General features: G+C 38.1%; 1 protein-coding gene across 2 annotated transcripts; it reads left to right on the top strand.

Annotated features, from left to right (window-relative positions):
• Positions 1 to 889: 889 nt before the first annotated feature.
• On the top strand, positions 890 to 27131 carry LOC105939517 (lactamase, beta-like 1b). Of its 2 annotated transcripts, none has more exons than XM_036134907.1 (7): positions 890 to 1019; positions 7523 to 7709; positions 10162 to 10268; positions 12983 to 13140; positions 21975 to 22222; positions 22757 to 22862; positions 23223 to 27131. In XM_036134907.1, the coding sequence occupies exons 1-7, from the start codon at positions 960 to 962 to the stop codon at positions 24199 to 24201; spliced, it is 1845 nt and encodes a 614-aa protein (XP_035990800.1). In that variant the 5' UTR covers positions 890 to 959; the 3' UTR covers positions 24202 to 27131. The 2 variants fall into 2 exon arrangements, with proteins under 2 accessions (XP_035990800.1, XP_012737197.2); XM_012881743.3 differs by lacking the exon at positions 890 to 1019 and adding an exon at positions 7017 to 7294 and having other exon boundaries at positions 23223 to 26373.

Below are 27131 nucleotides of genomic sequence, written 5' to 3' on the forward strand. Positions count from 1 at the left end.
CTTATTCAGGGAATGATTGTGAAACCGATGCCATTGGTAGCATAAAAATACAGTGGCTCTCAAAGTCTACACATATCTGTAAAAATGTCAGGTTTATGTGGCCTATAGCATCCATGTCACATCATTTCAAATATATATGTGACATTTGGTCCATATAGCTCAACCTAAAAAGATATAAATGTACCAATAGGAAAAAAAAATGCAACAGCCCAGTTACATAAGTGTGCGTGACATTAGACTAAAACATGATGAAACACCTTTTGATTCAGTTTCAGCATTCAGGCTATTTTTGGCATGAGTCTAGTCATGACCCATGTCTTTACTTGGTAATATTTGTTCACGCTTCCTAGCAAAATTTCTCCAAAACGATCAGGTTTGTAAAGAAATATCTTGTCCACAGCCTTCTTGAGGTGATCCCCACCCTCCTTTGTTTTTCCACCAGATCTAGTTCAGAGCTAGGCCGTTTTAAAACTTTAATTTTCTTTTCATGTAGAAACATTTACTGAGATTTTTTTTATGAAGCCCTATTTGATATTGACAGTATAAACACGTAATACACATTATCTTGAAAGTTTTCTACTGAATATTCTTGAATTCAGTTGTTGTAGAACAAAACGAGAGCAAAAAAGATGAGAGAATACAACCCAACAGCTAAAAATGCAACAAAAACAGAAAACAATATAGAAGTACAGATATGTATGTCAGATATATATAAGAGTTTGTAAGCTTATGCTGCTGTAATGTCTGTCCAGAGATCCTATTATTTTCTTGGGTGATAAAACTTTGAGAACCACTGTATAGAAGAGCAAGAACAAAATGATCACACTGCCCCAAAGACTATCATCCTTAATCATATGTCCTGCTCAAGAATTTGCACTCCTTATGTATCAGTTTAATATTTTACTGAATAAATAACTGTTTGTTTTGTCTTTTTACATAACAGCTTCTATCCCAGCAACATGGGCAAGGCCGGGAGTAAAGTGCTGCCGCCAACCTCGCTGGATGGGGTTCAAACACAGGTAAAAGCAAGCACCCAGAAAACTTCTTGCACATACTCAAAATAACACACTCTTCCATGCAAACATACAGAACTGGAGTGGTACATTCTCTATCTGTGCATTTAAATTAAAAAAACACATTAAACCTCTGCACTGCTTAGCGTTCTGCTGGTTGGAATTGTGTCCACGTCCTGGTACAATGGGCCAGATGCTGCCCTCTCTTTACGGATTACCTAACCAGGATCAGAGTGCTTACTTTCACACTTCCTGCACTGCAACATATTACTTGTGACCAACAGCATTCATCAGTGAGTGCTTGACCAATAATTTCATGCACTGAAAATTGAGTTACTGAACCAACGGAGAGAATGACCACTGGTTGAACATAGCTGTGGTAGGTTCTGCCAACAAAAATGGTTAGTAACGCTAATTTAGAACTTCGGTTTAATAGGGCGCTTTCAGAGGTCTGCCTGTAAATGGAACAGAAGCAGTCTTGGAAATACAGTAGGTGAAATAAATGCAACTTGTTGACACTGCATACAGTAAATGTGTGGTGAAATAAAAATGAATTAGGTGAGAAAGTCCACTCTATCCAGTGCTCATACATCTGGTTACACTTGAAAACACACTTTTATTTTTTTGGCTTTTAACACAATGTGAGTCTGACATTGGTTGTACTGTTAATTAATGTTTATTGTGCTCTGTTAGTGTTATTAGCATTGTCACTGTTTTAGCTCCTTTCTGTGTTTTACCTGGTCTGCAGCACCTTGGTCAACCATGTGTTGTTCTTTAAAGTGCTATATTAAAAAAAAAACACGGTAGGATGATATAGTGAGTGTTCTTACCACAGAAAGCATTAAGCACTCATCATTTATTGTAAGAAATCCATCCGTTACAACATATCACCTGTTACCCTGACAAGTCTCGCGGCATACCTGTAGGTTCTCATGCCCCTTTAACTTTTTCACATTTTGTTACATTACAAACAATAACAAAAGCAGTGCCTAACTGTGAAGTGGGAGAATAATCATGCATTGTTTGTGAACTATTTACAGAAATAAAGATCTATAAGTGTGACATGCATACACATTACTCCCCTACTCACCCCTTTACTCTGTTAGATCTAAATAAAATCTGTTGCAATCAATTAAAAGTCAGAAGTTCATCAATAATTCAAGTCCACAAATGTATAATTCAATCTTAATATTAATTCAGTCACTTTGCGGAAATCCCTCAAAATTGATCAGAGAACATAATTGGACAAAAATCATCATGAAGAGAGGCAGGTCAGGGAAAAAGGCCAAGATGAGTTCATAAAATAAAATCCCATATATTAAGCATCTGAAGGGGCACTGTTGATATGCTATAATAAATCGCCACAATAATAGTTTCTTTCCTCAAGCTGTGATGACTTTAAACACAAAGACTCTATGATGACTGTTAAAAGCACTTTTTGGCTGTTTGTTTTATTTTATTTTTTAGGGTTCTAGTATTTGTTTTAAAATTTTCCCTTTTATGTGCCCCTCTCATCATATTAGACAGCGTGGCCATTGTTTTCGTCCCTTTGTGTGAATGTCTAATCTCTTTTCCAATGTGTTGTTTTATACTGCAAATGGCAAATAAACTCAGTCTGAATTTGTTCCGTCCATCAGAGAGTATCTCCAAATCTCTCCAAATCTACCAAGACATGTCCATTCACCTAAACCTACAGGCCAGGCAAACACAGCTAAGATTAGAAAGGCAGTCAAGATAACTTCAGAGGAGATGACCAGCTCATGTGTGATAGTCTGCTGACTCTTTGTTGTGCACTCCATATATCTGACCTTTATGGAGGCAAGAAGAAAGCCTTTGTTGAAAGGAAGCTTAAGAAGCCATGTTTAAACTTTGCTATAGTTGGAACAAGATGCTTTGGTGAGTTTGGACCAAAACTAAACTCTTTTATACCAAAATGAAATTGCTTTGTGTGAAGGAAAACTAATGCTACATAACATTTTGGACACAACATCCCCATGCATTTTGCTGTGGAAATGTTTTTTTCTTTTAAACAGGACCAGGAAAGATAGACAGAGTGGATGAAAAAACAGATTAGTAATATATAGAGAAGTTGTGGCAGAAAGACTGTTAGATGCTGTAAATGGAGCAGAGGTTCTCCTTCCGGCAAGGCAGCAAATACAGTTTTTATTGATTGCTTTGATCTGTTTGAAGAAACTGGCAACCTCTCAGTTTTCATCATCACTACCTCAGCAGAGCAAAAGACACCTCTTACAAATGAGTTAACCCATTCTCATTTCCCCACCCTTTTGCAAAACAGTTAACGCAGATGTCATTCATGCAGTCCAAACTCCATTGCTTTAGCAGTGGTAGCAAAACAGAAACTATATGTTCCATGCTCTTAGAAACTTCTTGATCAGAATGAAATCACTGAAGCACCTGATTGACACTTCTTTACACATTTTTTTAAATTTGCAATCAGTTTGCAGGCTTTACGTAAAAGGTGTCATGTTGTGTGTTGTTCTTTGCAAGCATGAATGGTCTAAGGCAGATGAGAGTCAGAGTAAGAGGTAGATGGGTCAGAGGAAGAAGATTATGAGGAAGAGGAATCCGTGTGTGAGGTGAAGGTGTAGCTGGAAGGGCTCAAGTTACAGATTAAATTCAGGCAACTGTGATTGATCTTATGGTAAATCATGGCCTGTCACTTAGAGGGGCTGGACAAACAGTCCAACCTTTTTTCAATAGAAACACGGTTGCATCCATCGTAAGAGTTTTTCGACGGGAGCGCAGGTATTACTGCTATACAATATATACATCTCTATCTATTCCTATAGAGGAATTCTTCAGTGCATGGGGATGGAAGGTATATGATCACCTTCCTTATGAGCAGATGCCCTTGCTCAATGCAATGACTGCTGCTGCCCATGATATATAGATGCAGAGGCATGTCAAGGATGGATCAGGCATGTAAGAAGATTTTTCCCTAGGTGCATCGCAATGGAAAATATTGAGTGTGATGAAGATGAGGCCATGTGGTCTATTCGTCAAGAGAGAAGAGACTAGAAGAGACAGACAGCTCTAGTATCTTCTGTTGGAATATTTCATTTGTAGCCACAATGTGAAAAAAAGAATGAATAATCAATAAAATTTGCATCACAACAAATCTGACTCTAGATCAATTTTTTACAAGAAAGCAAATTTAACAACAAATGACACTGATATGTAAGCTGCATACAGTGATTGGCTACAATGACCAGCAATGCTGCACTGATTCACATTGAGTGCAGTATTTTGTTGCCCCTTGTGTAATGAATGATTAGAAGGGCTTAAACATTTGTGTGCAAATTGTGTTGTTTGAAGGCAAATTTTGCTTTTGGATCATATGTTAAATGTTTTGGCAGAGTCGGAGCCTTTTGCAAACAAAATGTTCCATTGTGACTATTGTTGCCATTGTTTAGGCCTCTGCGTTAACTGTTTTGAAAAATGTGGGTTTTGAGTTGACTGCTGCGTCAAAGCAATCTATAAAAACTGTAATGCTGCCAGGGCAACGGCTGAATCGTTTAGATCGAAGCACTTTTTATGTGTTAGAATGACCTAGTCAAAGTCCAGACCTATATCCAATTGAAAATCTTTGGCAAGACTTGATCGCTCTTTCCAAATCTTCCCTCCCTGTCGGAGATCTGCCGTGTCTATCAGAAACTGTCACTTCCTACATCAGTTTTTGTGAGGACATGTGTGCACAGACCAAGACCTTTCACACATAACCCAACGACAAACCACGGTTCACTCCACATGTGAGGACCAAAGAAGAGGCTTACAGTAGTCGGGAAAAGGCCCTGTAAGAGAGAGAGAAGAAAACTCCTGGGGGAAATTGGGGAAGCTAAGAGAGCGACCCTGCAGCAGTTCAGAGGAGCCTGAATGACAGTACTAGCTACAGGAGTCCTCCACCATCATTCCTGTCCCCAAGAAACACACCATCACGGGGTTCAGTGACTGCAGCTGTCACCCTGACACATGTGGTCAGGAAATCCCTGACACTGTTCAGAAGAGGCCCAGAAGAGACTGTACGTCCTGCAGCAACTGGAGAAGTATCACCTTCCACAGGAGCTGCTGGCCATCTTCTACACTGTCGTTATACTGTCTGTCCTGTGTTTGTCCATCGGTGTGTGGTTTGGGTTACCAGGAAAAAAAAAAAAAAAAAAGAACAGAAAAGTCCAGACTGCAATGAACAAGTGGGTTTGCAGAGCGGGTCATTATCCGTTTTCAAAAGAGTCGCATTAGCTGAATTAATTTGCACACCGTGGTCACTTTGCATTCAGCATTTATTGCTGCAGTGTTTTCGGGAAGCAGACTTTCATAAGGCGAAACCGCTTTGTCTGATTAGAGTCTGCTTTCTCAAACTGGACAGAAACCAAAACAAGGTTTGGTTTCTGGCGCCGGTGTTGTAAATGACTTGCAGATCTTTAACGGCAATAATCCATCCTATATGAAGTCAAAGAATAAACAGCATTTTTTTAAACATAGCAGTAGTCAGACAGATTGTTTTGTTACTGCTAAGGTAGGGAGTATTAAACAGACATTTGTTACATTAGAGTTTTAGACTGGAGTATTATTTCATATACCCCCACAGTGCAATTAACCATGCCTCTCTTATCTAAATAAAGATCAGAAAGTTTAGTTACATTGAGCTTCCCAATATAAAACAAGTAAACTCACCGTGATCAATGAGTGAGAATGTTGGAAAGATCTTGAGATCTTTTTGGAAGATAACCAAACAGAGAAGTATTTAAAACTTAATATTTCTGAAAGCACTGCATTTATTTCAACTTTTCAATGCACAATTCTGTTGTTGCACATTATCTAAAGTGCATGTATAGAACAAAACTGTTTAGTAATAACATAGGTGTACGTGTATTTCTGAGTTTCTGAGTCATCCGATTGATCTTCCAATAAAATAGCAAAAAGTAACACAGATAATTTAGCGGCTACTCACATTTTTACTTGTACATTGACTCCCATAGATGACATGAAACCAAAAACAAAATACAATTTTTATGTAAAATTAAGTACAAAATCATATTTAGTTCAAACTGGTACTGATCTATCAATATTTTACACTCGTAATTGAATTTGTTGTCTTCTGCTTATCTGGTCGTGGGGGCAGCAGACTCAGGAGAGATGCCCAGACTTCCTCCTCCCTAGACACCTCCTTCAGCTTCTCTGGAGGAAGCCTGAGACATTCCCAGGCAAGCCAAGAGACATAGTCTCTCCAGGATGTCTTAAACCACCTCCACGGCCTCCTCCCAGTGAGACAAAGCTGGAACACACCCCGGGGGAAGGTGCCCAGGGGGCCTTTAGAACAAATGCCCAAGCCACGTCAGCTGAGTCTTCTCAATGTGGAGATGTAGAGACTTTACTCCGAGCCCCTAATGGATGGTGGTGATCCTCACCCTATTTCTAAGGTAGTGATCAGCCACCCAGCGGATGAAGCTCATTTTGGCCACATTTATCCAAGATGTCGTTCATTCGGTCATGACCCAAATCTCATTACGGTAGGTGAGTAATGTAGACCGATCAGTAATTCAGGAGCTGAGCCAAAAGGTGAAGCTCTGTCTTGACCACAGGAGACTGACGTAGAGTATGCATTACTGTGGCAGCCGCGCCAACATGACCCCAAGCTGTGGCAAAGTTGTATGGAAGTTACAACTCTCACGGATGGCATTTCAGAATTAAACCAAGTTTTGCTTCGTCATAATCTGAATTCCCCCATGGATCCGAAATTGCACAATCCGGTTGACCTGAATTTGCTGAACCTGAGTGATTGCACTTTTTAGAATATGCTTCGGCAAACAGGCTCATCCTGACACCCCATCAAAACTCATGTCGGCCTGAGTGGTTGCCATCTCAGCTGAAGTTACTGCTCGGCTCCACAAGGCAAAGCTTGACTAGAGTGAATTGATTCACAGGGATTAGAGATTAAGACTTCCCCAGCCGCTTTGGTGGAGTAAATCTGGGGATTATGATGTCAACAGCCTATGGACGCTAGAGAGGAAATTGAATTGTGAGGAACGGGAGCAACGATGGTGCAGGATTACAGCGTAGTTAGTGAAAAATCAGAGATGAGAGTCCATGTCGGTGCCTTTCTACTGCTCAGGAAAACCTCCATGGGAAACCATTTACTGCCTTTGGACAGTAGAAATCGTGAACATGGCAGGAATGACTGAGTGAATATTTATGATGTTGATTGAGGGTTAAGAAGATTTCTATCTGTGGTAATCCTGCTCTGGCCTGTGAAGCATCAGGTGGTGAGTTCTGCTAAGTGCAACAGGAACTACTTGCATTTCACACAACGGCGAGAATATCTGAAGGATTTTACATCTGAAGCCCATATGAAAAAGGAAATCTAGTTGAAGGCTAAAACTACAGATAGCTAAAGCTCTGTCAATGGATGGCTGAAGAGAGAAAAAAAACCTGTCACACACTGAAAGCTAATTTACCATGTGTTCTGTCTTCTTTCCTTTCTGTTTGGTAAGACAACTCCGGTCGCGACGCCTCCGCCTGCTCCTGCAGCAGCTGCCAGTGTTACATTCGAAGGACTCTCTAAAACCAAGAAGATGAAGGTGAAGTGGGCCCATCTGTGGTTGGTCTTCTTTCTACTGCTCTCTCTGGTGATGACAGGCTGTTTCCTCTGGCAATATCAGCTGCCCAAACTTAAGCCAGGTAAGAACTGCAGTATTGGTGTCAGGTCATGGATGTCATTGTGCGAAGCTTTGTTCACTCAAATACCTCAGACTTCAGAAGTTGAAGTTAGAGTAAGTTATGTGATACATTTTTGATTGGCATTACCCTATGATGTTTGGTGGAGCAATACAGTAGCCATACTGCTTGATTAATTCCTACGATTGACATGTAAACGAAAAAGAAATTGGTGTTATACTGATGGCTTCTATCGTCTTATAAATGTAAATAGAAGACAGTTGAATATAAGCGGCGTAATGCATTATTGGTGTCCTTTTATTAAACTTTTTAAAACCCAATTTAAACATAAACTCACTCAAACTCAATTTTGCATAGTGATAGCCCATTCTACTTGTAAAGTCAAACTTCTAAACTAGCTAATCACGAGTTTTGAAGGTCACCATGTTTCTCACGGTGTTTTGCTGCTCAAACCCACAGAGACATTTAATAAATAGCGCATATTTAGAGCATTACTGTCATGCTTTAAATCACTTTTTTAAACTTTTGTTTTCCTTTCCTGGCTCAAACTAAAATCTAAAGAGAGTTCCATGACTACGTGTTTGATGCTTTGCTTAGCAACCTGTTCACAGTGTGACATTCATCAGAAATTGCCTGAATAATTATCTCGTTCTTGACCTTAAGAAGCCACTTATTTTTTGTTCTTTGAAAAATATATTATTTTCAGACCTTGGGGTACAACACTCGCCAACATACTATTGTTTTATTATTTGTTTCCCTCTATTGTGAGTACTTACTGCTGTTGCATTGAACAACATGAAGAACAACAGGCTGATGTCTGCATTCTTTAAAAGTAGAAAAACAGGTGGTAACATTTGTTCACAAGGGTGAGCCTCTAATGTTAAAATGTTAACAGAAGAACATGTTAAACAAGAGCATTACCTATGAATACATGGACACACAAAGTTTCCCTTTTTTTCCATCATCAACAGTTAAAACAACTACATCAACATACACAAACATTTGTTTCTAATCAGTTCTTTTCAGGCCAATCTTGTCACAAATATACATATGAAATTGGTTTAGTTTGTTAAAACACAGGGGAGATATACATAACTAAGAAAGGTCATCCACCTGATAATAAATAGTTTATAAACCACATAGTAATTCATCTGTCATATATAAACTCAATAAATTTAACCCAGATTCACAAGTTTGTTCTTGTAATTAATCAATGTAAAACCAAGACTGATGCGACATTGATTTATTTTCTTTTACGCTCTTGATCAGATGATCAGAATTTACAGTTTGTATATTAGTGGTTAAATAAATGTAATTAAATAACTAAAATTGACGATTAAATCAAGTGAACTTCTTATTTCCATGGTGAAGCTAATGCACCAGTATGGGATGTTGTCTGTTCCTCTGAGCCAATACAGTGACATAACAGTACTCTTCTAATCTCATTAGTTTATTGAATGAACGCTTTAGGCACGGTGCACACTAAACAATCATATACTATAGTTCTTGAGTTATGTATTATTAATGATTTTGTGTGATTCTTGTTACTTTAGACATATTTTCTCAAGGACCCAAAAAATAATTTTCCATTTTGTGATATTTAATCATCTTGATATTTTAGATCAGCTGTTTCATTAGAACTAAAATTTATGTGTAATAAATCAGAAGTAAAACAATGTTTTAATTTATATAATATTTGATTATTCTGCAGTAATGACTCAAATGCATTTATATTCTAAAGTTTCCAAGATGACTGAGTCTGGTCAGTAAAAATTATACATGGCTTGCATCATAACAATAATCTAATACTTCCAGTAACACAATATAATTTACGTTAAAACTAAATAAAATGGTCAAAACTAAAATATGCAGTAAGCAATCATTAGAAAATCTTGATCGACCTTGATATTATAGCACTTTATCAGGCTGTAAGACAAGCATCTCTTCAAGCACAAAAACACAGCATGTCACATAATTTCATAAACTCTGAAATCACAGAGAAAGACATGGCGCTGTACTGGCATACACACTGAGACGGCTACGGCGTATATATATATATATATATTTGAATAACAAGTATTTTTTTAATTTCCAATGTTTACAATCAGTATAATGAGAAGTAGTGTTTTGGTAGGAGGCTTCAGTGAGATATGCTGAATTATGAGCGGGTAGAGCAAAACCAGGTCATATCTTTCATCAGGGAGTTGTATAGAGCACATCATGTCTGAATGTACTCTGTAAGATCAAGAGGCTTCATCAGAAAGCAGAAAGAATTAAATGAAACGCTCGGTCTGCCAATTAAAGCACATCATCCCCGCCATTGTGTCCTGGATATTGTATTCTATCAAATATCAAGTAGGATTTGTAAAAAAAAAAAAAAAGAAACAGTCTCCCAGAAGGCTTCATCTGACATTTATTTTTTTCTCGCTTTCCTCCTTTCTCATCCATCACTCAGACGAAGACATGGGTCGCAATGCCAATTCAGAGATGATGTGTCCCCGCTTCCCTGAACCTCTCCCTTTGGAGCATCCTATTCCCAGTCTCAAAGAAGCATTGGAAAAGGTGAGAAAAGTTAATCGCACTAGGACAATCTGCAGGCCTTTTACTATTGTGCTCACTCAAAAACGAGTAAACTGAGAGGCTGGCTGGATAATCCTTCACACCAAATGTTGTTTCACTCGACAGAAGGAGATTAAAGAAACAGCAAATGGGAGAAAAAAAAACAGTTCATTGGAGCAAAAGGTTGAGTTATGGGGAGCAGGAAGAAGCACTTAAACATCTGATAACAGAATAAATATATGCACTTTAGAAGTAAGGGCTTAACTGCATTAAGCAAAGGAGCAGATGAACATTTGCGTCAAATTTGCCTCCATCTCTTAAATCTCAGCAGAGATCTAGTGTTTGAATTGTAGCCTTCCATTCTCTGAAAACTCCTTATTTCTAATTTATTTTCTACAGACACAGTTAGAGCCTAATACAAAATAGATAATTTTTTGCAATTTTTTTTTTTTTTTGTGAATACCTTAACTGCATCCTAAAACCAACAGTAATCTGCAAACCAATTACTCTACGGGGACAACAATAAAGTTATTCTGATACTTATTCTCAGTATTGTAATGATAGTGGTTTTTTAAATTATTTGGTTATTTTTTTGACAGTAAATACACTACTCTAAAACAAAACAAACATGACTGTTAAATTTTATAGAAAATATTGTTGAAAGAATTCATCTTTTCATTTACTTTATTTTTAACATTTTACATAATTTTGTATTTTTTTTGTTTTTAGGCTTGATATACAGTCATACTTAATAAAGTAGAAAATGCATTCTGATCTGATTTGTTTATCAGATCAGAGGTTCCTCTTAAAAATAAATAACATTAAGGCCACATGTCTATTAAAATGTTTATTTATTGGTCTGCTGTAACATGTCTATTCTTGAATTTCATGTTTTCATTGGCTTCAAGCTGAAAATAATCATATAACAGAAATAAAGTCTTGAAAACATCACTCATTAAGTAATCTACATATATTATGTTTTTACTTAATAAATTGATTTACTGAAATAAAGGAACCTTTCATCTAAATTCCAATTCATTGAACATGACTGTACAGCATTTGCCATATAAATGTAGTTAAAAGGTACTCCTTCCCCCAAAATAGCAAGGGAAAACTTTTTAGGCAAGACTCTCTAAATATCTTTTATCTGACAAACTTCACTAAAGCACACAACTTTAGGACCTCTCTACAATGGATTAAGACTCCCCTGTCTTCTCCAAAACCTTCATTAACTCATGTAAACATACCTGGATTGCAGCAAATTTGGAAAAACTCCTTGTTAAGGCAATAAATATGCTGTCAAACCAAAAAAAAGTTGATTGGGACTATTTTCTGTCTGCTACAATCTAACACCAATTTTGTTTGAGAAAAATTGTTACTTAGGAAATGAGGATTACAGGCAAACTTCTTACAAAACTTCCCTCCTCAGCTGATGAGAAGGAGACACAATTAGCCTTTTCCAGGGATCTCCAGAACATAATTTTTGATTCCTTGTCTTTTTTTATTATTACATGTCCTGTCTGGCAGTGTAACACTAATACTTTCGCAAATGAAGCATTCCTGTGTTCGCATTAGTGCTCCACTTGATATGTATGCAAAAAAACTTTATTGCATATTATTTTGGAATTATTTCATATTCAATGGACACAGAAATGGAAAGGTAAAAGAGAAAGAAAGGAAGGGAAAAGGTCACAAAATAGACCAGAGGAAAAAGAGAGGGCAAGTTAACATCCTCGGAGTGTGCTTCTACCCCTGCAGAAAGAGATATAGAAATAACAAAACCAACCAAAAAAAGTACCACAGGTTCAAACAATCAACGCCTTTGATAACATTAGTGAAATGTTAACAAAGCTAATACAGTATTGTTTAATTCAAGCTGTATTTAGTGACAGCTAAAGCTAACTACAGGGTTTAACTGTGTAGAACTGCATCTATAAAAACCCTGAATCCAAGCACCTGATTGCTGATTCCTTGTCAGGTCACTTAAAAATAAGTAAAACATGTTAGAGTCCACTCAGTTTACTAAAGCAAAAAAAAAAATCAAGACCTTGTATTAGCTTTTAAAATGTGTACCATTAAAGAGAGTGACAAAATGCACTACATTGTAAATGCATTATAATTTGCTTCTAAAGATATATCTGACTTAGCATAACTACGGTGTTCCATAAACACACGTCTTTCTGCGTCGGACAGTGCTTCCAATACACTTTACATCAGTTGTTCACATTAGCATATTTAATCTCGGACTTGTAAATCAAGAGCTCTACTCATCGCTCACATGGGCATTGATATGCCCCAGATGACACCCCTTCCAGGACACCATCCAGAGTCATCTGAACTGTGGTTGGGTGCATAAGTCCAGGCAACACGAACACCTGACGTAGCAAAGAGGCTACCATCTTGCCCCATGGTTTATCGCACACTTGAAACAGCGGGAGAACTCTCACACACTCTAACTGAGGCAGTGGGGAGTGATCTACACTCCAGAAGACCTCCCCAAGAGACAACAAAGACCATACACATTTGGGTGATTTGGCCTTGGTCCAGTACTGTGCCGCTAGCTGTCTTCACCATAAACCGAACACCATGAAACGCAAGAAGCTAACCATGCTTAAATTACCTTATCACTATTACCAGTGGAAACAAATAGATTTTCAGTCCAATTGTAGATTCAGTTATATTGTATTATATGTTAAAACTGGTTTTATGCCTTGCAGGTGGACGTTTTGTTTCGGCAAAGCATCAACCCTGTCAGCCTTCCTGCTTTATCTGCCATCGTGATCTTGAATGACACAGTTTTGTGGACTGGCAACTTTGGAAAGAGGAATGCCAGTGATCCTCTGTCAGGCCCACCCAGTGAATATACTATCTACAGGTTAGTTCTGCACATAATGGTCTTTTACACTGTTTATTTGTACATAACAAGAACCTGATTTTGTTCGTTTAAGGTAAATTGTTTATGTTTTATTTTGTTGTCGGCTGTATATAACTTTCTTTCCTTAAAGGTTTATTTTCCAAGTTTTCTCTGAGTAATTTTTTCTCTTTTTATTCACTGTTAATTGTGCTAATATATGGAATGTTAAAGGTGACAATATTTAATAAATACATATATCAAAAAATAAATAAATGTAAATATGTAAAAACCTTGAATTTAAAAAAAAATTACCATGAAATAATAAAATGTAAAATGAAATAAAATGTACCATTAAGTGCTCCATTAAACAATTAAATGTACTATTAAATTGTATTAATTATGTTAATTCAATTCCATTTTATAATATTAATATTATAAAATATTTTACACTGTATTGAATAAAGAAATTGTATATTTAATTATTCAGTGGAACATTTAGTGGTACATTTCATTACATTTCATTATTTCATGGTACATTTATTTATTTAATGGTGTACTTACGTTTATTCATGTCATATTTATTTATTTAATAATGTTCCCTTTAACACACCATACTAATTGGAACATATATATATATATATATATATATATATATATATATATATATATTAAATGAAAGAAAAAAAATCATCCTTTTAACAGGAATTAAAATAAAACTTGCTTGTAGATTTAGAATAAATAATTGATTCAGTTTGTAGCAATTAAACGATGCTCGAGGGTGGTGCATAGCCAATAAAATAACAAGAGATGTTATGTCCGAGCTAATTGAGGTGAATTTAAGTTTAAATCCCACATAATAGGAAAGTAAAAGTAAAACTTCCTTCCTCTGAGATCTAATGCACTGGTCTCTTTAAAATTAAGTAAACATCCTGTCCTCTTATCTTTGTGCTTTGAGAAACCTGACCCAAAGCAATCAATGCCCAATAATCAAGCAGCAAAGGAAGGATCTTCCCACAGCTGCCAAAAACAGCAATTCACACATGTGCATTAAGTTTTGTGTACTGTAACTGTATAGGCTTCCATTGTGTCACGAAAACAACTCTGACTGGCACAATGCTCAATGAGAACAGTAATATGGAGTCCTTGGAGGCTGAGTAAGTGGCTGTGGCCGTTCTTTAGCAGTTAAGTAAGGACACTGACCTGATAAGTTGGATTGCTTGGTCTGCAGCAATATTTATTTAGGTGTTGTCTTTCTGTTCAAGTAACATCTAATCAAACTTAATGAAACTTTGGAAGCCACAAATTTTCATTTTTGTTTTCAGTGTCATCTCACTCTCTTTGCGAGATCAGTCCCATATCTCCAACCCCTCTGCCATATTTGCAATAACTATTGGTTAAGAAAGAACAAGATTCCAATTTACCATAACCATTTAACATGACACAGTATTATTTACCAATAAAATATTATAAAAATGGAGAGAACATTCTACAAGTGTTTCTGTCTTTATACTCTATACAATTGTACTAATTATATTTTATCATACTGATAGAAGGAAGATAAATAGATCATTGACCCCTCCCACAACGGTATCATTGAAATCAATGGCACATTTGATTAATGTCCTTGGTTAATTGGAGGACTACTTAAAGAAAGCATTGACCTTCATTGTGCACAGGTTCTTGGGACAGATCAATACAAACCAAAACAAAGCCAGCTCACGTCCCAGTATGTGCCATGTTACCCAGTTAACCCTTAAAAAAACACATGACATTTAAAAGTTGGAACTTAAAGATTTATTGATGTACCTTCAGGGTAAATGTAGGAGCACCCACTAACGAGTGGGATCTGTCCTAAAAGGACAGATCATCAATTACACGTTTTTTTGCCAAATGTGCTTTTTGTCACGGCGGGCGGGTTTGCTCCATACAGGGTTTCCTAGACAACGTATTTCTGAAGGTGAGCTTAACTTTGCGTCTGGGTGCTTGAAATATAAAATGGAAAAAATATATATTTTTAAATATTTCATATATTGTCCCTAAAAATATTTTTTTTCTGAGTTGCTTTGACTGTAAATTTTCCAGATATATGTTTATTTGGATTTTATATTGAAATTCATTATCTATTAATTTTATCAATTTGCTGTATCAGTGCCAGAAATTGTCCTATGGTGTCACATGAAGGTTTTTTGGTATTATGTTAAAATGGAGAACTTTTTTTCTAACTCACTTCAACAAACATTTTAAATCATAACTGTGTTAATAAGTAACATTTCTTTGTGAAAATCTGGTGCAATTTGGTTGATTTTTTTTTAAATCATCATACAAAGGACCACATACTTCCTTAATCTTACAAGATATTTTAGATTAATTCTGTTAAACCTTAATACAACTAAACTAAATGACTTGAAACTCTTGCTGATAGTAATGCCTTAGTGTTCTATTGATATTTAGTTGATTGACCACTAGCAAGTCTGTTGTCAAAATTGTGAATGTAGAACCAAATAATGTGTTACGCTATATAATAAACTGCAACGTGCCACTATCTATCAATACTAGAAGTGTTTTTTTCTTTATTATTAATATTTTACACTTAACAAAACAATTGACAACACAGGTTACCTGTAAACATCAAATGCTTAACTAAAATCAATTAAATAAGAGCAGGAACAATAATGGGAAACTACTAAAACAACAAGCAACAGGAACGTTTTTAAAAATGTGTGTGTGAATTTGTAACAGTGGTATCTTGCAGCTAAAACAGAAATGTAATTGCATTAAGAAGATTCACATAAATTCATTGAATTTACATGCTTTTTTTTTTTTTTACCACATTTAACTTCATTGGGTAAATTGTTTAGTGTTTGGCAGACCTGTTAATTAGTTCTCAGATATTGTTAAAATTACACTGCAGCTGTAAAACACGCCGTCTGCTTTACAAATCTTGGTGAGTGAACCTTTGTTGTTCCATGCCGGTTTTAAATACAGCGGCTTGCAGTCTTGTTTTTGCTTTTGCTGAAAGCAGCGGCTCATTTGTGGGTACTGACAGAAGCAGCTAAGGCGTCTACAGTATTGGTGTGATTTACTACTTCCAACCACAGGGCACACTTTTGGGAGAACCAAGCCATCAATGTGAGTGATTTCATCTTCCTCAACCCCAGCTGGCGACTAGGGGTGTAACAATAAGGTGATTTGCATCAATATATCAATTAAATTATAAAAGATCCAATTACATTGATGCAAAATGGAAATATTGATCCATTTTGTCATTTTCAAGATACACCTTTATTTTAAAATTCACAAGACATGAGATTATAGTGAACGGGTGACCAATTATTATTATTATTTTAAAATGAGATGAATGCTGTTTTTATTTAAATGCCTGATACCTGTAAGAGCTTAGAAATAAAATGGTCAAATCCTATTTGTGTTTTTTTGTGAGCTGATAATGTAAATAATAGCGTTAGATGGGCAGATCATATCGCATCATATTGATCACAGACTTGTAAATTGAATTTAAAATCGGATCGTAGCAGACTTTGTGATGTCGACAAATATTGTATTGTCATCCAAACAAATCGATATAACATCGTTTTGTGATAACGCTGCTGATTTAAACCCCGATTGGTGTACAGCTCGTTGGGGGACTGGAGATCTTCACCTCCATGGACAGGGTTGTCAAAAATCCGTTGAGGGCTCCACCAAGGAAGCGACTTCACACTGAAGTGCTTAATTATTCCATTTTGTTTCTTCTCTTCACACCTGTTAAAGAAAAGTGTTTGTTGAGCAAGACTTTTTAATCATTTATTATCATAGTAATAGTAAATAATAGTACTAGTAGTCATGATATTCTGATGCTGTTTGTGGCTGTTGCTTTAAAGGTATACTATGCAACCGGGGTTGATTTTCCAGCGAGGCTCCCCCAAGAGGGCGAAAGTAAAAGTGCACAGTCGTAAAGATGCTCAGCTGTTCTGGTTCCTCCGTCAAGCCAGGCGCGGTTGTTTTGAGCTTAGCAGACAGGCGAACGCAACGAAAAGTGGAAAAAACGGCAGTACAAACAATGACTAACACAGTGAAGGTATGAACATCAAGCTTCTTGCAGCGCTATCTTGGCGAGGCTACCGCCACCGCCTCGCCAAGCCGCAGCCGCCGCCGCCGCGGTAGCGTCTCGCCAACATAAAAAAAAAAAAAAAAGATAATTAGGGAGACAAACTTTGCACCGCTGACCGGCGGAGCGGAGCGGCGCGCATATCGAGTTAGTTTTATTTTTTTATTATTATTTTTTTGGAATGTCGGCGAGGCGGTAGCGTGAGGGAAACCCTACAATGTTACTTACAATCGCATCAGCAGAAACGCGAGGTCCGCGTCAGCCTTGCAGCCTTCTATGTTCACCCGTGTACGACTCCTCTCTCTGTCCAGAGTCCTTTTCCTCTATCTTGCCTGCTCCAACATGGGCTTTCACTGTTTTCTTGCTGGTTCCGCCATGATAACTGCACAAATATCGCCACTGCGCTACCAACGAGCACACCTTTCACTGCAGGCGTGTAGCAGTTCTCGCCGTAAAGCAAGACCGACTCTCGCGATGCACACGAGACTACTGAGCCTGAGAATGCGGGCCGACTGCTCCTGCAATGCGGTACCGCGCGCAAGCTATTTTTAGAAACACAACGTCACAATGACGTCACATCACGTGGTACGCAGTGGGGCAAACTCCTGAAACCCGCCGCTGCTTTGCTTTAAAAGAGACATGCGTTAGCCTAGGTTTTACTCGGTAAACGACTGCTTTTTCCAAATCTAAGACCATGGTTTTTAAACATTGTTGCTATGGAACGGGCAACAGCGACTCGAGGTACGCTGATCGGTCGCATATGAAAGATGTTTTCTTCAAGACTGCCAAGGAGAAATGTGTGTGCTTGGAACACCGGGGCGGTCGGCCTACACAACAGTTCAACCCGGAAAAAGTTACCAAATTCAAGTACATATGTAGCAAGCATTTTGTCGGAGGAAAGGGCCCAACCGAAGAACATCCTGACCCAATTCCAGCGACATCAAGTCAAGGTAAGAGTATTTTGGTGGCCGACATGTTAATAAAGTAGCGCCTGCTACCATGACAGCATATAGGCTATCATGGTAGCAGGCGCTAACATGATAGCCTGCTACCAGGATAGCTTACTCAAAAACATTTCAAATGAGACAAACATTAAACATTCCTGGACGGTGATTGCAAACAACAAAAAAAAAAAAACGGCCGACGCTGCCGCACGGGAAAAAAAACAAAGCTTACCGTTCATCATCTCGGCCAGTTTTCCAGTCTTTTTAAGCCATCGAACCTCAAGCCATCGTTTGAGCTGAAGGTTGGTGTGTTCTTCGACAGTGCGACCAGTAATCCGTGCGCCTGGGACATCGTCTTGGGAAAGTTTAACGGCTGTAAAGTCGGTCAGATCGCTGGTTCTGTTGCGCTTGTAATAGCTGGGTTATCCGTGCTTTCTCTCCTGTATGCCCTACCTAAGCAGCAAAAGGGGCGTTGCTCTTGAGACGGTGACGTCACGTGCGCGGTACCGCATTGCAAGTACGGTATTTCCCCCACAGACCACCAGGGCGGCCGAGAAAACCTTAGTTCAACCTGAAATGACTCATTTAATCATCCAAAACGGTATGGAACACATTAATTAACTGAAAAATGTTGCATAGTATGCCTTTAAACCAAAAGGTACAACGGATTGTAAAGCGCATTAAATATTCTTCCCAAGTATGTAATATCACTCTGCACTGCAAAAAGGGAACTAATAGTAAGTAAAATTTTCTTGAAATTAGTGTATTTTTCCTTGATTTGAGCAGGTAAATAAGACTATTTGCCCATGGAATAAGAGTTTTTCACTTAAAATAAGCACAATTCACCTCCATCATCTTACTTCAAGTGCAGAATATCTATTTATTTTATTTTAGAAGCAAGAATATTCATTACATTGGCAAATTGCTTAGCTGACTTGTCTAGAATTAGCTCTGTCACCTCTCAGTCACAGAAACCCTCCAATTAGCTCAGTCCACTCCTCAGTCACCAGTCATCAGCCCAGACCAGCTCCACCTGCTGCCACTAATCAGTTCCTACTCTGCTCACCTGTTCCCCAGCCTTCATATACCTGCCTCACCTGCCAGATCATCTTGTCACCTCACTTGTGCTCTGCTGCTGAGGTGGTTTCAGTTGTTTTGTGCTCAATCTGCCTCTGATCAAGTCTGGTCCTGTCTGCATTGAACACTTTCAACAAACCCTTTTAAAACATACTTAAATTCACCCACATCCACAACTGCAACATAATCCTCTCTGTCAGGAGGACAGAGTAGCTGGAGTACACTGCCCTGTGTCTAGGCCAAAATAAACTTAACTTTTGTATTTAATTAACTTACTAGGTTTATTGTTGCTAGCGTGGGCTGCCTTACATGAATACACTTCTAGTTTAGACATTACAGTCAGGCAGTCTTGTAGACAGCTTAGGGGGCCAATCAAGCGAGAGGCACCTGGCTGCAGACCTCTGTACCGTAATGCTCTAAATATCCATTGAGTGCAGCAGCTTTGTTGCTAACCAACAATTTTGACATTCTGCATTGTTGTCAACACTTTTGTTGATATTGATAACGCAGAATAATTTTATTTGCACTGAAAAACTATCAAATTTTTAAAATTTATTTGGAAAAAGATCTCTTATTTGTAAGGGAACAGATAAGCCGGACAGTCGCTCCATATGACATTTTGATGTTTGGATAAATATTCTAGGTAGGAATCAAAAGCCACTTGAATCATCTTTGGTATTATTGTTATATTGTCAGAACGACAATATTTAAATATATTTCTTATAAAATATAATTTTTTTTATTAGTGTGCGACACTTGGACAGTCAGAATTTTGTTATTTGTCAACCACCCATCTATAAAAATTAAGCTAAGGGGGGTTGACATTTTAATTTTTTTTATCATTTGTGTTTTCCTAATAAACATCCAATTTACTAGGTTTCCTCTGTATGTTGTTTTTATACCCTAAATATTGTCAACAGTGTTTCTTATTTTTTTTAGACAACATAGTTCATTCAAGATTACCTTTCTATTGGTTCAATGTCAACAATGCTGTTAATTTCTTGAATTACTTCCCACAATAGGCAAATTGTCATAAAACATAAAATGATGTATAACAGAATCAAAATACAAACTGCTTCACATTTTACATTGTTTTTAAGGAAAGATTTGACACTGGAAAATAAAGCTGTTGATTAAAACTGATTCAGCTTAGCTCATGCCATTAAAACTTTCTGTCTAATTGCGTCTTGATAGGCATCATAATGTTATGATACTTGAGAGCCACATTCATCGTGGCCTCAGGATTAGTCCTAACACCAATATAACAATTTCAACACTACCACCTGCATCCCTATGAGCAGATAAGAAGATGATTGGGCTGAGAAACAAGGAGTAAGAAAGACTTTCCTGTCTAATATATGGATATGTAAAACACCAAGAAAGAATAAAGCTCAATGAGTTTAGTTCTCCATCTCCACCTGGCACCTTCATTTACTCATCCAGTGCCAAGTCAGTAAACATTTAGCTGGGTGAATGCACTCTTCAGCATTGAATAGTTTGCCTGTTTAACTTGTTACCAGCTTGTCAGATTTATTAAACAAGTGGTATGTATTTGAAGGTGTGCTGTAGCTGTCCACCTAACTGGTACACCCGTGGAGGCCTGAAGCCCTTTTATGGGTTAACTTGTTCATAAACTGGTAAAGGCAGATTTCTTTTTAGATGTTTGCAGCAACAGAATCAGAATCATCTTTATTTGGGCATGGTTGTGTGCACAATCAAGGAATTTCATTTTGGCTACAGCGCTCACAGCTACAGACATTTAGTATACATAATATTAAGAGTGTGTTTTTTTGTTTTTGTTTTTTGGGGATGTTTTTGTTTTTCTGTGTAGAGAAAAGAAACAGTAGGTTGCTATTCTGTTTCACAGCAGTGTAGCTAACTATTCAGGCTGTAAGGTGTCCATTGAGCACATCAGAGAGACGGCCTGAGGAAAGAAACTGTGTCGGAGGCGGATGGTTTTTACAAATGGCGCTCTGAGCGGCGACTTGAGGATAAAAGTCTAAATGTAGTCTGTGCTGGATGTATGGGACTTTGACATTCAGAGCTGAAACAGTACCACTGCACTGCTAAATGTACAATCTTTTTTTAAATGGTTATTTATGCCTCAACTGCAATAAATGTCTATGTAGACATATGCTCAGAGAAAATATTGTTTATCTGGAGAAGTCTTGGGGTATTTACATGTTTGATCTGAAGGTTTAAATTAAATCTGCTCAAACTGAAGTTTTTCTGATTAGGTAAATGGTCAGCCTACAACACTTCTCACCTCTCACAATCTATTTTACATATGTTTAGCAATGTAGGATTATAATCTAACATAAGAGAAAATGTGATTTACTGAAAAAGACCCAGTAAAACAGGTTAACATGAGTACTCAGCACAAGACACGTTTAACATTTTCTATAAGTAGTCGACAATAGTACATCAATTCTCCATCATAAAAAAAATTATTTAATTTCCCCCAACTACAAGTGTTCTCCCTTTCAATATATTGCTCTTGGAGAAAGGTAAGAGAGACCGGATCTGTCAAAACATTTGGCTTGGTTCTGCATCTGTGCAACGAGGTCATTCATGTACATGTGGCCTAGACACAACAGTGGCATGTGAAAAAAAAACAGCAGAAAGAAAAGAGAGTAAATACAATCTGTGGATTACTGTCATGATAAAAAAAAAGGCTTTTCTACATTAGATTTAAAACCAATCACTATGCCGTCTTGTCTGTCTTTCAGAATTGCCAGTTTATCGAAGATTTTCCCCACGCTGATGCTCTACAAACTGTGGGAGGATGGAAAGATCGCCTCCTTAGATGACCCACTGGAAAAATATGTAGACAATTTCACTATAAAAAACCCTCTGGGAAAAACACGAGACTCTGAGTTAAAATATGTGACAGATGGCCTCATATTTCTAGACAGCGGAGAGGTACAAATTCGCTCCTCCTCTGTCACCCTGCGCAGGATGGCAAGTCAGCTCTCAGGTTTGTGGATTCAGCAGGTTAAAAAAAAAAAAGACAACTGCTTTTGGTATGAAACAGGACTGCTGCTTGTTTATTTCTCAAACGCCACACTTTGCCATTTTATAGCAACTGTGTCAGAGAGGTTTCTCTGCAAACTAGAATTCCCTTGGTGGCGCATAAAGAGTCACCTGTTTATCTGTTCAGGTCTTATCAGCCTGTGATGCTTCAGGTAACTGAGTTATTCTAAAAGAAGAAATGAGGGAAAAAAATATCCAGAAGTAGTATGTCTCTGTGTATCATTATGTGCCATCAAGGAATCAAGGAATCAGGGCTAATCATGTTCAGGGAGCTTTATACTTGTCTCATAATACTGAAGTGTTGTTTCAAGACAGGTCAAACAAACACTGCACTGCAACGATAATTTAAGAGAGATTTCTGAAAATCCTTCCGACAAGATGGAAGACGTGTCTAATGGCCACAAAAATGTTTTTCTTTGCTTCTCTCAACCAGTAATTTGATTGTTTTCATCAATCCTCTTACTTTGTTGTGCTCCAGGTCTGCCCAGGAGGCTCCGGGCAACAAATTTACTCTGGAAAGGCAAAACCCAATCGGCAATCAATCTATTACAAGACGACGTCCTCGTTGCAGATCCAGGGACCAAGTAAGGCTTGTTTCATAGTTCAGGGTCAAACATCAATAACCCTTAGGGCTCCAGTCTGTAGTCCTAATTCACATACTAACACTAAATAATTTGTATTCAGTATATTCTTCAACTGTTATTGAGTAGCAATGCTAGTTAAATAAAGAGAGACTTGTTACATTTTATCTCTGTAGGTCATGATTAAATTCCCAGGTGGGAAGCACAATTGTAACCACAATACATTTGCTTTGACATATCATGCCTATCTATGCAACACACAACTCCTTCACTGGATTAAATTTCTCTTGACCAGATAGTGTTTCACCACTTCTGTCCTTTTCAAAGCCTTTCTCAATTTTCTTTTGTCTGCTGTCCTCCTAGGTGTCACTATAGTAACCTCGCATTCTCTTTACTCGCTCATGTAATGTCTGAAAGAGTGGTCGGCGTTGACTACCAACGGTGGGTCACAGAAAACATCTTGGATCGATTGGGAATGGAAGACACCAGTTTTGAGCTGACCCCTGGGTTGCAGGGCCAGTTTGCGGTGGGAGTGTACTCCAATGGGAAACCGGCGCCTCTCTATGATCTCGGCTGGTACCGGCCTTCGGGTCAGATGTTCTCCACTCCCGCCGACATGGCCAAACTTGCCATGGTGCTGCTGGGTGCTTACCACCGTAAGCTGTTGGAGCCAGATTCTCTAAAGATCATGTTGAACCCACTCTTTAGATGTGATAAGGATTACTTCGCAAACCGTACTGGGACACCTTGGGAGGTAAATGAGCTCATGGGCTACGAGATGTTGAGGAAAGATGGTGATCTGGACGGCTACTCTGCCACGTTCTCCCTGGTTCCCAGACTGAAGCTTGGCCTCGTGATCCTAATGGCGGGCAGCAGGCCCCAGAAACAGGATGTGGTCACAAAGGCCTACAGCTATATTGTTCCAGCAATCGAGAAAGCCTTCAGAGAAGCCAAGAAAATTCTTGTTGCTCCTCCAAATCCAGATCCTTACGTTGGCTTTTTCACATACAGCAACATCACTTTCTACGAGATCAAAGCGGGACCTGACGGAGTTCTGATTATGCAGCAGTTTGGTCCTCAGATTGAAGAGCTGATTCCAGAGAGGTACAGGACAATAAAGCTCAAGTACCTGGTTGAGCGGGTATTCAGAGTTGTGTTTGATAAAGAGTACCCTTGTGTTTTGAGAGTGGGCAAGGCTTCTGTCTCTCTGGAAGCCCAAGATGGTCAGCTGTTCAACTTCTATGTGTTTAATAAGCAAGGTTTGTCTCCTGGCTTTGATGCACCGGGGCTAAACACATACAATGTGGTGAGAATAGCCCGCAGACCAACCTTCACCAGCTGAGGAGCAGCAAAGACACAAAGACGAAGTCATGCAGGGGCATTGAATACTGAAAGACTCACCTGAAATAATAGAGAACTCCAGCAGTATCCCATGGGGAAGAACTCTTGAATGAGAACGGATAACAAAGACAAGTATTTCGCACAGAAATTCCATAACTTGTTGGCTGGGTGGTGTGCATGAATGTCGTCCTCACACTGGTCCTTTATCACACATCTGAGCTAAATGCTCACACTGTGGTAATTCGGAGCTTTTGCTCTTCCTGCCTTCATTTAAACTGCTCTCATCTCTTCTGTTAACATTTCTCTAGAAAACAAACAGAAGCAGATCAACACTTCTTATGGTGGGTCACATAAAAAATGTACATATGTAATTTTTTTTTCAAACAGGGTTATTTGTAAATAGGATATTAGGCTCTTGTATTTGTAAATATTGTGTATTACCAGTCTTCTTGTAACAGGTTTATTTATCAGTTTTAGAGGTGCTTATTTAAAGTTAGAAACGATGCTATCTTATTCGACATTAGCACAGGACTAACCTTGCCTGCAAATTGAATTCTCACGGTTTTTGTGCGTTCACAAACACAAGAGACACCATCTCGTACCGCTCCCACTTCAATCGTTTGTGACCAAACCAAAAATGGTTTGTGCCAATCACGTTGCAGTTTTATGTTTTAAGGCGGGACATAGAGCTGTGACGAAAGCCAGAGCTGCTGTAACCACAATCGAGCCAACTTAAACATGACAGCGCAGGAGGGACACACACGTAGCTACTGCTATCACACCTGTTTTGTCAGAATCCACAATTTCTTTGAAGAAGACCAGCAAGAAGTGCTGGATAAAAGATGACAGGGTAACTTATTGTGGTTGTCTCATTGATACAGTGATTGGCTAAAACCAACCTTTGGTGTTGCTTCGTCCAATCAGCTTAGAGAATTCTTCTGAAATTCCCTCCTTTCCACAAATGGGTTCAATGGGAGCAGTTCCACATTGATAATGTACAGAATGCAGAGTGCTATAAATTATCAATCTGGCTGGCCAGGTTAGTGTAGGACCACCAGGGCTGCAGTTCTCACTGTCTGTCAGCTTGTGGTAGCTGTAACAGAGAGCAAATTAATTTAATAACTTTACAAAAGCAAAAGAAATCAGTATTTCATATGGATAAAAGATGACAGAAATAAAATAAATACAGATGAATTTGAATGCGAAGGCCAGTGTTGGATTGTACCACAGCAAAGTAACTGTATAAAACTCCATTCAATAATTGATTCAAAGGTCACATTATTTTTTGTGTGATGCATTCCTTAATTTCTGTCATATGGCAACTTTTTTGGCCGATGGAGTGTTTTCTATGCTGTTGGTCCTGAAGTTTCTGTTGTTTTCTGTGATGCTGGTTGAAATATGGATCATAACGTCAATATTTATTATGTACTTTTAAGGTTGTTTTTTTTTTTTGGAAATAAATATTGCCCTTGTTTCAGTTGATGCTAACAAAAATTTGATTTTACTTGACAAGATGAACTCAATAGTGCAGACTGTGTGGGATTGCCAGGCCTTCTCCCCCACCCTCCTCATGTTTCACCACCTTGTGATGGCATAAGGATGAAGCAACCAAACAGCAACTTTGCACCAGTGAAGGAAAAAGTGGGGTTTTATGTGGAGTTAGCAGCAGTGTTACAAGAGAAGAACAAAATAAAAAATTAACATAGCCAAACCAAATCATTGTCCCTGCACAAGCCAGAGTTACTCCTTCAGCACAGTTAGCTGCTTCAGAACGTTATCAACGTCATGTGTCATTGCTCTGACGTTGGGATTTTGTTTATCATGAATTCAGTTGTTTTGTTTTTGTTGTGATTTGCCAACCAATCATTGTTATTGTAAGTCTGGACAGCAGTTTTCTATGCTGGAGGACTTTGCTTTGATTTTAGTGATTGATTGCATTAATTAAAATAGGTTCATCAGTGAGTAACACCCTGCCAGGGTTCATAGGACAACAAGACTGTTAAAAATTAAAGCAATTAGCATTACACAAGAGAGTCGTGTTCACTGATTTCATGCTTGTTCCCTGTGCCGATTACACCTCAATTTGCTCATAACCTTAGAAACGTTGTCCGTCTAATTGCTCAAGTAAATTGTATGTGATCTAATAAAGCCTGCCACTATATCACAGTCTGACATTTTTCTAATTTCCGTAAGTCCTAGGAATTAATATTGAACATTTTTAGCACTAATATGATGCACTGTACTCCATCATCAAATTAAAGATTATTTTTGTGACTTGTTGGATGAAAATCACCATTTGTAATGGTGTGAGCTGTTCTGGCACAAAGCTGAACTAACATGTTAATTGCTGCACTGATTCCCTGCCACTGTTCTCACTGGTTATTTTGAGTGAAATGTCCAAGGAGGTTCACTCTGCCTTTACAAAAGAAATGACCACAAAGTGCAATCAGGAAGCCAAATCATACCTCTTAGTGTTACAATACAATCATTTGTCAACAATCAAAGTAAAAATTCTAAAGTTCTTAGGCATTACATGTAGAACGTACAACAGCTACATCGGAGCACCTCAGCATTTATTTGTGTAACTTTTAATAAGAGGCATTTCACAATGGCCACAATCAGTTTTCCTAATCACAGATGCAAACAGCTTACCAGTCATTCAAATCACATAGATGATTGCCGGCCAAGCAACAAGAGACATAACAGGATTAAGGGACGCACACAGCACAGCATTACATTCTTTGTTTTCATATTTCTCAGAAACACAAAGGATTTCTTTTTTTTGCTTAGCAACACACTGATTTTTTTTTAAATGAGCGCAAAAATAATCAAGTTCAGCACGTTGTCAGTCAGGTTACAGTTGATTTTTACACCTTCACTCTGGATTTTTCCTCAAAGCCATACAGCAAATACAGACGAAGTGAACGGGTA

This window comes from Fundulus heteroclitus, unplaced genomic scaffold (assembly GCF_011125445.2).
Source record: "Fundulus heteroclitus isolate FHET01 unplaced genomic scaffold, MU-UCD_Fhet_4.1 scaffold_936, whole genome shotgun sequence".
Taxonomy (NCBI): Eukaryota; Metazoa; Chordata; class Actinopteri; order Cyprinodontiformes; family Fundulidae; genus Fundulus; species Fundulus heteroclitus.

Bases quoted from the DNA above. Each gene is read 5' to 3' on its own strand.
- LOC105939517 (XM_036134907.1), top strand. From the start codon at position 960: ATGGGCAAGGCCGGGAGTAAAGTGCTGCCGCCAACCTCGCTGGATGGG. The intron at 7,710-10,161 runs GTAAGAACTGCA...TCCATCACTCAG, and splicing joins GCTGCCCAAACTTAAGCCAG to ACGAAGACATGGGTCGCAAT. The intron at 22,223-22,756 runs GTTTGTGGATTC...GTTGTGCTCCAG, and splicing joins GATGGCAAGTCAGCTCTCAG to GTCTGCCCAGGAGGCTCCGG.